The 11,532-nt window shown below is 34.8% G+C and overlaps 1 protein-coding gene across 1 annotated transcript in view; it reads right to left on the bottom strand.

The window, feature by feature from the left end:
- LOC138321799 (nose resistant to fluoxetine protein 6-like) overlaps positions 1–11,532 on the bottom strand; it is a 28,048-nt gene continuing 16,516 nt past the window's right edge. The window contains exons 7-15 of the mRNA XM_069265766.1: positions 11,308–11,404; positions 10,438–10,530; positions 6,411–6,576; positions 5,316–5,395; positions 3,940–4,062; positions 2,898–3,021; positions 2,258–2,444; positions 1,453–1,595; positions 1–458 (exon numbers count right to left, since the gene is read on the bottom strand). Of these exons, the coding sequence (XP_069121867.1) occupies positions 330–458; positions 1,453–1,595; positions 2,258–2,444; positions 2,898–3,021; positions 3,940–4,062; positions 5,316–5,395; positions 6,411–6,576; positions 10,438–10,530; positions 11,308–11,404 (1,142 nt within the window). The 3' untranslated portion in view covers positions 1–329. The remainder of the gene's footprint in view (positions 459–1,452; positions 1,596–2,257; positions 2,445–2,897; positions 3,022–3,939; positions 4,063–5,315; positions 5,396–6,410; positions 6,577–10,437; positions 10,531–11,307; positions 11,405–11,532) is intronic.

The raw sequence follows: 11,532 nt of genomic DNA, 5'->3' as shown, positions 1-11,532 counted from the left end.
AAAAAAAACAAACAAAAAAAAACAAAAAACAAGTCCCACGCGCAGGTTTCTGCCTCCCATGACCCGTGCGTGGTGACCTTTAGGGGACTTCCGGTGACTGTTTTTGCTTGTTTGTAGTGTGTGCTGTTTGTTATCATCGTGAAAATGGCATCAAACCGAAATCTAGATGCAAACTGCTTTCATAGATGGCATTTGTAATAACATACTATCAAAATTGAGTCAAGTTCGAATCCTGCCGGCCGTCGAAAGGATATCAGCAAAGGATACATTTTCAATGCAAAGAACACTACATAAAAGACATATATTCAATTAAAGAAAAAAATCCATAATCATTTCTTCTCAGATCTTTCTCGTCTGAAGATCACCTTTTCCAGCCCCATAAATGGAGCTTCAAAAGCCAGTGAGAGCAGGAAAGCGGACATAAATGTTAGACAGAGAAACCCCAGATAGATCATGATCTGGAAATACAATACAACATAATCAGGTAATCATTAGAGATAAAGAGTCCTATATACAATATGGCAGTATAACATGGCTGAATAGGGCTAATTATTATATGATAAATAGTGTTTCTGACAAAAGCACAGGAAGCATTTTATGAAATGGATAGACATCATGTGTTTTACTTTTCAGACAATTTCCATATCTGGTGTTTTACTTTTCAATTTATTTCCATATCTGGTGTTTTACTTTTCAAATCATTTCCATACCTTGTGTTTTACTTACCATATCTGGTATTACTATTACCATATCTGGTGTTTTATATACCAAACTATTTCCATAATTGGTGTTTTACTCACCAAACTTTTTTCATGTCTGGTGTTTTACTTACTATATTTGGTGTTACTATTACCATATCTCGTGTTTTACTTACAAAACCATTTCCATATCTCATGTTTTAATTCCAAAACTATTTCCATATCTGTTGTTCTATTTCCAAACCTATTTTTACATCTGGTGTTTTACTTCCCAAACTATTTCCATATCTGGTGCTTACCATATCTAGTGTTACTTTTTCCATATCTGGTGTTTTCTATACCAAACTATTTCCATATTGGGTGTTTTACTCACCAAACTATTTCCATATGTCATGTTTTACTTCAAAACCATTTCCATATCTGGTGTAACTATTTCCATATCTGGTGTTTTATTTCCCGAATTTTTTCCATTTCTGGTGTTTTACTCATCAAATTATTTCCATATCTCATGTTTTACTTCCCAAACTATTTCCATTTCTGGTATTACTGTTGCCAGATTGGGTGTTTTACGTACCATATCTGGTGTTACTATTACCATATCTGGTGTTTTATGTACCAAACTATTTCCATATCTCATGTTTTACTTTCCAAACTATTTCCATATCTCATGTTTTACTTTCCAAACTATTTCCATATCTGGTGTTATACTTACCATACTTGGTGTTACAATTTCCATATCTGGTGTTTTACTTACCAAACTAAAGTAGGTGAAGTGTATAGGTGTTTGGTGACTGAAGTAGAAACCGAACATGATGATCGGGTGTATCAGATAGCCACAGTAGGTCAGACGACTCAGGGGGATAAAAGCCTTCCACGACAGCAGTGTGTTCACATAACCTGTAATAAAACATCAATTAAATCACCACGAAAATTGAAATTTTATTGCCAAAGGTAGAAAAAATAAATAGAGGGCTGTGGTGACAGAGTAGTTAAGGTGTCCAAACATATAACCACAATCTCTCCACCTTCTGGTCGCAAGTTTGAATCCCTTGTGGGCTAACTCGATTTTGGCTCTCCCAAAAAGAGAAGTCTTCTCATTTTCTTAGAATATCTTCAACTTTCTATATGGAAGAGCTTCAAAAAGCCGAAGAGCAACAAATCATGTGATCGCAAGTTGTATTCAAGAAGCAGGAGAGAGCAAATTGTGTTAGGCTAAAGTAACCAATGGTTGGTTGTTTTTCTCCAGCTCCTCCGACTTTGACCGTTAATACAACTTTTATAATCAAACAAGCCATACAAACAAAATTAAAGGAAGGGATCAATAAAAACAGTTCTTCATTTACTCCTTCACCCCTGTAGACACATTTAGACTCCTCTAAATCAAAGTCTAGACCAGTCCATTATGAAATGACAGGGTGAGTGAGTTAAGGATGGTAAGAGGTAACATGCTGTATAGGAACTCGAAATTGATTGCACAAGAATGCCTACTTCGTTGACTCTTACCACCATTTCTGGAAGCAGAGCTAAAATTCCCCACCAAAACCGAAACTGAATCTTACCTCCGTTTCCAGTAGCACAGCTAAAGATCACCCAACATATACTGGCTCCCCAGGCGATCCTGTTTGTGGTGTTGTACAGGGCCGACACGTCTACACTCAACGGATGACCATTCACTGGGTCGTGAAGGCCGTACACCACTGAACATGCTACTACCGCAGCTAACAGCCAACCAATCAGGTTAACATACTGAAATGACAATATACTGATGAACCAAGAGTCCTAAATACACCATACACAATAAAAGTGATAGTTTTTTTATCCCACAGATTTGGAAGACTAGTTAGCCCATTGTCAGCATAGTGTGAGTGGGTGGGGTGTGCTTCCTTGGTGTGTCTTGTGGCATATGCTTCAGTGAGATAGCACTATAAAAAGTGCAAGACATTCCACTATGACCAAGTGTCACAACATTATCATACCGCAGTCACCCAAAATGTGCAAAATTTTGTTCCCTTCAAATTGAATACGCTTTGCTTGAGATTAATGCAAGAGATTCTATTGTTCACATAGCTAATATTTATGAACATGTAGACAAAACTTAAATGGATCCTAAATAAAGAATTATAATCTTTTAATATTGTCTCTGGATCCACTAGTAAGCAACTTACTAAACATGCTGCGCAGCATTGTTAAAACACATACCCTGTTGATACGACAGCGACATTCAGTCTTGTAAAGGATATATCCTGTTATAATTCCAACAATGTAGGTCCCAATTCTACAGTAGGGCGTAATGTAGTAGTCGTTGAAGTAAGCCGCAGAACCTCTGAAACATTAGTATGTACAATTTATATCAATAGAGTGAAATAAAACCACATAGTCTATTATTTACATAAGTCAAAATTTTTACGATTTTTGCTTAAAACAAGAAATTATACGTAAGCAATCTTAAATTTTTGAGATTGATTAAAGAGTAAGTCAAGCTTTTCTCAATATTTGGCATCAAAGTCATGTGAAGAAATATTGTCAGTGTAGCAATGTCTCACAGAATTTGAAAACATCCCCACAAATAATAGGCTTAAGGTACCATAAATATAGTCAAATTGTTTCTATAAGCACACAAGTGAGAAAAAGAGTGATTATTCATATACCTAAGGTGACAAATATATACAAATTAATTAATTATAAACAGGTATGAAGTATATGTACTGGAAATACAGTATCATATGTCTTAGACAGGTAAAAAATAATTGTAAATGAGAGAAAATTTTTTACAGGCAATAGGGATATCTGCAACATACCTACCAAACTAACGATTTTCACATATGAATTACAACGTAATAATGCAAAAACATCGTCAGATTTTGGTTTTCGTCCACGGATAAGCCGCACTGGTGTATATGCCGCACTACCGATTTTCAGGGAAAAAAGTCGCGGCTTATACTCCGAAATACGGTATATACTGTCAGGTGAGATTTATACAGGTAAGATTTATACAGGTTAGATTTATACAGGTGAGATTTATACAGGTTAGATTTATACTGGTGAGATTTATACAGGTTAGATTTATACAGGTAAGATTTATACAGGTGAGATTTATACAGGTTAGATTTATACTGGTGAGATTTATACAGGTTAGATTTATACAGGTGAGATTTATACAGGTGAGATTTATACAGGTGAGATTTATAAAGGTTAGATTTATACAGGTTAGACGGTATATGTGTAAAGGGAGGTAACTTACGCTGCAGTTCCTCCTCCCCCAAGCATAGTAGGGGGCATTTCCTCGACCCTGGAGATGACACCTGCAGTAATGAGTGCAGCCAGCAAGAAAACCATGCACACAATCAGTCCGATGGTTGGTGCACTGAAATGGAACCAAAAATATAATTACCAGAGTTAAACTCCATTTGTGCTATTTGAAGAATAGAACTCTTCTTGGAAGATCTTCTAACTTAAGATAAGAAGATCTACAAATCCAGTGAATGAAAGTTTTATTCTAGAAGTAGAAGAGGACAAATTGAACAAATCTCAGGATCACAATATTTTGTGGAAACATTCACACATTTTTTAAACCTCAACAGAAGATCTGAGATCTGGGAGGGATCTTAATTAACACTCTACATTTAGTGATTTACATCGGTCAACTTAAAGGTTGGTCTCAAAATGAATACGCACAACTAGCTAGACACCAAGACGCAATGTATGGTAATTTATAAAATTATATATTTCCCATGGTGTAAGAGTATCTGTAGGTAACCGCTAACTTAAGCACTTTCTGAGAAAGAGTTATAAATCACACACTTTAATTGTCAAAATCTAAGATGGCCACTCCATTGCAATATGCATGTTGTACTCTGAAAAGTCTGCAAAATGAGACATTGATGCATATAGTCTGAGAAAGGCTCTGTTTGAATACCAAAAAAATAGCATTTACAAAACTTTGTTAATGTACGTTAAACAATAGAAATTACAAAGAACAGGCTAAGGTAAAAGAGTAATGGTAAAAGTATAAAATTAACAAGATGAATGGTGAAAGTATAAAACTTACAAGAGTAGAAAAAGTATAAAGTTACAAGAAGAAGTAAAGTAAAAAACTTACAAGAAGAGTGGTAAAGTAGAAAACTTAAAAGAAGAGTTAGTAAAAGTAGAAAACTTACAAGAAGAGTAAGTAAAAGTAGAAAACTTACAAGAAGAGTTAGTAAAAGTAGAAAAACTTACAAGAAGATAAGTAAAAGTAAAAAACTTACAAGAAGAGTTAGTAAAAGTAGAAAACTTACAAGAAGAGTTAGTAAAAGTAGAAAACTTACAAGAAGAGTTAGTAAAAGTAGAAAACTTACAAGAAGAGTTAGTAAAAGTAGAAAACTTACAAGAAGAGGTAATAGCATCAAGGGACTGACAACAAAGAACTGCATATCATTAGCCAAATATACAAAAATTTACATTTAAACTTTCGGCGAAGTGAGTTAACAAAAACTTACAAGAACCAAGGGCAATAGCATCAAAGGGCTAACAACAAAGAACTGCATATCATTAGCCAAATACCAGGACCATGCCATACACTGTAAATACAAAAATTACATGTAAACTCTCGGCGAGGTGAGTTAATAAAAAACTTACAAGAACAGGGGCAATAGCATCAAAGGGCTAACAACGAAGAACTGCATATCGTTGGCCAAATACCAAGACCAGCCCATACACTGTAAATACAAGCGTTGCATGTAATTATTCTACAATCAATAAAATAAGCACCTAGGGTGAGTAAAAAATTGAAAAACGAAAGGCAAAAATTCACAAAATTATTACAAAGAGTAATCTATAAATCAATTTGCAAAAGAAATCAAATAAGAGGAATCTACATGTTTTAATAGTTTCACTCTGAATTTAAGTTATTATAAGTGAAATGGAGGCCTTAAAAAGTGGGATGAGTGTTTATTGGGACAGGGCACTTATTGGGTCGAATACGGTATGTGTCACGTGATCTGCTTTATCAATGTTACAAATTTAACACAACACACAAGATAAGTGTTTCTCTAATTTGAATTATCTTATGTTCTAAATGTAACCAGCGAAACATAACATTAAAATTTTCTTTGTCTAAAAAATGTCATCTGAAAATCTTGGAGGGTCTAAAAATAACATGGCAGCAATCTCAGATTTTAGATTGACTTGAAAATTAACAACACTTGGTTCGGACCATTTCAGGATAATTTCAAGCATTTTTCAGCTCAAACGCTCAAGACAGAACATAAAAAGTTCAAAATGTGTTTTCAAGATGGCTGCCCCCATAAAATATTAAATGAGCCAAGTAATAGGCATACATATGTTACATCAATTGACCAACTTTAAATAAAATCAGATTCAAACACTTAAACATTTATTGATAGTAGCTTGGTTACCATGGCAACAGTTTAATCTTTAATCTTTTAATGGAAAATAAAACCTTCTTGCACTTATACATGACCTCTTATCATTTCTTGCATAGTTTCATCAAAATCTGTTCACAGCTTCAAGAAGAATAACTTCAGAACCAGGTGATTCCAATATACTTCCCCACATTCCAACTTGTTGCAGGTGGGATGGTATATTAAAGCTCCAGGTATCTAGCCTATTTTTAATTCACATAATTCATACTTATTTAAAAAGGAATTATGGCTTTTCAGTCATTTATTTCAGGTGTGTAATGCCAATGTTATACCAATGTGTTATTCCTACCATCTGTTTAGACTTCACTAAGTTGTTGACATATAATAGATTTGTCCACCAGGTGTCAGAGCAGAAGTTCTGCTCAAAGCCGTTCTGGAGCCACTTTGGTCCCTCAAACATATAGCGGAACAAGGGAACATAGACCATCATAAGCAGCATGTAAGGAGGTGTAAGTCTGTAAAATACAATGTTCACTGTATGTAGGGAGGTGTTAGTCTGTAAAATACAATGTTCACTGTATGTAGGGAGGTGTTAGTCTGTAAAATACAATGTTCACTGTATGTAGGGAGGTGTTAGTCTGTAAAATACAATGTTCACTGTATGTAGGGAGGTGTAAGTCTGTAAAATACAATGTTCACTGTATGTAGGTAGGTGTTAGTCTGTAGAATATAACATTCACTGTATGTAGGTAGGTGTTTGTCTGTAGAATATAACATTCACTGTATGTAGGTAGGTGTAAGTCTGTAAAATACAATGTTCACTGTATGTAGGGAGGTGTTAGTCTGTAGAATACAACATTCACTGTATGTAGGTAGGTGTAAGTCTGTAAAATACAATGTTCACTGTATGTAGGGAGGTGTTAGTCTGTAAAATACAATGTTCACTGTATGTAGGTAGGTGTAAGTCTGTAAAATACAATGTTCACTGTATGTAGGTAGGTGTTAGTCTGTAGAATATAACATTCACTGTATGTAGGTAGGTGTAAGTCTGTAAAATACAATGTTCACTGTATGTAGGTAGGTGTTAGTCTGTAGAATACAATGTTCACTGTATGTAGGTAGGTGTAAGTCTGTAAAATACAATGTTCACTGTATGTAGGTAGGTGTTAGTCTGTAGAATATAACATTCACTGTAGGTAGGTAGGTGTTTGTCTGTAGAATATAACATTCACTGTATGTAGGTAGGTGTAAGTCTGTAAAATACAATGTTCACTGTATGTAGGTAGGTGTTAGTCTGTAAAATACAATGTTCACTGTATGTAGGTAGGTGTAAGTCTGTAAAATACAATGTTCACTGTATGTAGGTAGGTGTTAGTCTGTAGAATTTAACATTCACTGTATGTAGGTAGGTGTAAGTCTGTAAAATACAATGCTTCACTGTATGTAGGTAGGTGTAAGTCTGTAAAATACAATGTTCACTGTATGTAGGTAGGTGTAAGTCTGTAAAATACAATGTTCACTGTATGTAGGTAGGTGTTAGTCTGTAAAATATAAATGTTCACTGTATGTAGGTAGGTGTTAGTCTGTAGAATATAACATGTCACTGTATGTAGGTAGGTGTAAGTCTGTAGAATACAATGTTCACTGTATGTAGGGAGGTGTTAGTCTGTAAAATACAATGTTCACTGTATGTAGGTAGGTGTTAGTCTGTAAAATACAATGTTCACTGTATGTAGGTAGGTGTAAGTCTGTAAAATACAATGTTCACTGTATGTAGGGAGGTGTTAGTCTGTAAAATACAATGTTCACTGTATGAAGGGAGGTGTTAGTCTGTAAAATACAATGTTCACTGTATGTAGGGAGGTGTTAGTCTGTAAAATACAATGTTCACTGTATGTAGGGAGGTGTTAGTCTGTAAAATACAATGTTCACTGTATGTAGGTAGGTGTTAGTCTGTAAAATACAATGTTCACTGTATGTAGGTAGGTGTTAGTCTGTAGAATATAACATTCACTGTATGTAGGTAGATGTAAGTCTGTAAAATACAATGTTCACTGTATGTAGGTAGGTATAAGTCTGTAAAATACAATGTAAACTGTATGTAGGGAGGTGTTAGTCTGTAGAATACAATGTTAACTGTATGTAGAGAGGTGTCAGTCTGTAAAATACAATGTTCACTGTATGTAGGGAGGTGTTAGTCTGTAAAATACAATGTTCACTGTATGTAGGGAGGTGTTAGTCTGTAAAATACAATGTTCACTGTATGTAGGTAGGTGTAAGTCTGTAAAATACAATGTTCACTGTATGTAGGGAGGTGTAAGTCTGTAAAATACAATGTTCACTGTATGTAGAGAGGTGTAAGTCTGTAAAATACAATGTTAACTGTATGTAGGGAGGTGTTAGTCTGTAAAATACAATGTAAACTGTATGTAGGGAGGTGTTAGTCTGTAAAATACAATGTTAACTGTATGTAGGGAGGTGTTAGTCTGTAGAATTTAACATTCACTGCATGTAGGTAGGTGTAAGTCTGTAAAATACAATGCTCACTGTATGTAGTAGGTGTAAGTCTGTAAAATACAATGTTAACTGTATGTAGGTAGGTGTAAGTCTGTAAAATACAATGTTCACTGTATGTAGGGAGGTGTAAGTCTGTAAAATACAATGTTCACTGTATGTAGAGAGGTGTAGTCTGTAAAATACAATGTTAACTGTATGTAGGGAGGTGTTAGTCTATAAGAATACAATGTTCACTGTATGTAGGGAGGTGTTAGTCTGTAAAATACAATGTTCACTGTATGTAGGTAGGTGTTAGTCTGTAGAATATAACATTCACTGTATGTAGGTAGGTGTAAGTCTGTAAAATACAATGTTCACTGTATGTAGGTAGGTGTGAGTCTGTAAAATACAATGTTAACTGTATGTAGGTAGGTGTAAGTCTGTAAAATAAAATGTTCACTGTATGTAGGTAGGTGTTAGTCTGTAGAATATAACATTCACTGTATGTAGGTAGGTGTTAGTCTGTAGAATATAACATTCACTGTATGTAGGTAGGGTGCAAGTCTGTAAAATACAATGTTCACTGTATGTAGAGAGGTGTTAGTCTGTAGAATACAATGTTCACTGTATGTAGGGAGGTGTTAGTCTATAGAATACAATGTTCACTGTATGTAGGTAGGTGTTAGTCTGTAAAATACAATGTAAACTGTATGTAGGGAGGTGTAAGTCTGTAAAATACCATGTTCACTGTATGTAGGGAGGTGTTAGTCTGTAAAATACAATGTTCACTGTATGAAGGGAGGTGTTAGTCTGTAAAATACAATGTTCGCTGTATGTAGGGAGGTGTTAGTCTGTAAAATACAATGTTCACTGTATGTAGGGAGGTGTTAGTCTGTAAAATACAATGTTCACTGTATGTAGGGAGGTGTTAGTCTGTAAAATACAATGTTCACTGTATGTAGGTAGGTGTTAGTCTGTAAAATACAATGTTCACTGTATGTAGGTAGGTGTTAGTCTGTAAAATACAATGTTCACTGTATGTAGGTAGGTGTTAGTCTGTAAAATACAATGTTCACTGTATGTAGGTAGGTGTTAGTCTGTAAAATACAATGTTCACTGTATGTAGGTAGGTGTTAGTCTGTAAAATACAATGTTCACTGTATGTAGGGAGGTGGTTAGTCTGTAAAATACAATGTTCACTGTATGTAGGTAGGTGTAAGTCTGTAAAATACAATGTTCACTGTATGTAGGGAGGTGTAAGTCTGTAAAATACAATGTTCACTGTATGTAGGGAGGTGTTAGTCTGTAAAATACAATGTTCACTGTATGTAGGTAGGTGTAAGTCTGTAAAATACAATGTAAACTGTATGTAGGGATGTTAGTCTGTAAAATACAATGTTCACTGTATGTAGGGAGGTGTTAGTCTGTAAAATACAATATTCACTGTATGTAGAGAGGTGTAAGTCTGTAAAATACAATGTTGCAGTATGTGACTGTGAAAGACCGATAACATAGGTTGACTTTCATTTAGTCAAAGTAAGGTATTATTCCTAGAGTAGATAATTATCAATTGATCCTGTTGCTCAAGATATTATGAGACAGATCAATCTGCAGGTCATCAGTCATGGATACTATAAACTCTGACTTTGAGTACTAGCTCATTCAAGTACATAATTAATTCTTAGTGTATTGCGCAAATGTATCCCGCTTCGTAAGCCTGCCAACATTTGGTATTATAATACCCAGTAAGTAAAATTCATGCTATGAAACATGTGAAAATTTTATCAGAAAACATTTGCTTAAAACTACAGCAAAAGAACAGAAACAAAAGTTATGAATTAGCCAGATCTCGGGCATGCTAGATAAACATTGAGTCTTACCTCCAGAAGCGATGAAAATAGAACATTCCCCAGTTCAGCTTTCCCTCTTTCTTCTTCATTTCCTTGAGTACAAGGTAGGACAACAGAAGCCCACTGCAGAAACAAGAATACTTTTACTCACTGTAGCTTTCTAAACATCACTACAGTGTACATTATATTGTTCAGGCTAGAGGAAAGTAGTACATTTGTGAAATGGAAACAACAACAAGTTCTCATGATGAAGAGTGTCACAAATATTTAACTCATCAAGCCGTGAGTTAGAAATTCATAAAATCCTCTCAGGTTGGCAGGGAAGGATTAGTCTCTTCAATTTGCATCAATACATGTATCAAGTCTGCAATCATCACCTTGTGTAACCATACTGCACTCTCCCAAAATGTACACACATTTCACGCACCCAGCACACTGCATACACGAGAGGCCATCCTTAAATGACCCTGACTGTTAATAGGATGTCAATCTAATCAAACTAGCAACCAAATTTATAACCATTTGGTTTGATTTTTAAGATATCAAACACTTTTTTAGCCTCCGTTTTAACAACCTTAAAATTTACTCCTCTTGTTAACATCCCTTGATTAACTCATATACCCCTGAAGACACATTTAGAATCTCTTTAAATCAAATACTAGACCAGTCCATTATGAAATTTCAGGGGTGAATGAATTAAAAAGGATGTTATGCTTCATTATGTAAATATTTTAATCGTAGAACTGGATATTCTTTTTTTGCATATTACAGAGTTATCTGCCCTTGCCGGTAGGTATTGATTGTGACGTCATGTGTTTGCGAGCGTAAAGTCATGCTTTTCAGAGAATAATAATGTTATCATGGAAGGTAACTCTGTAATATGCAAAGACAGAATATTACCTGATAGTGAAGAAAGAATCGACAGATACAAGAGCATTAAGAATCGCTTGTGATGACCACGACCGTATAAAGTCCGGTAAAAATGTCAACAGGTTATCTGTAAATAAAAAACAAATAATACATCACATTAACAAAATATAGTTGTATACGTACTACAGATTACACAGAGTTATCTGCCCTTGTGTCTAGAAATAGATTCGTCAGGTGTTTGCAAGAATATTAAAA

This window comes from Argopecten irradians, chromosome 4 (genome assembly GCF_041381155.1).
Source record: "Argopecten irradians isolate NY chromosome 4, Ai_NY, whole genome shotgun sequence".
NCBI lineage: Eukaryota > Metazoa > Mollusca > Bivalvia > Pectinida > Pectinidae > Argopecten > Argopecten irradians.
Note: the sequence above shows the minus strand (reverse complement) of the source record. Positions and strands in the feature narration are given on the sequence as shown.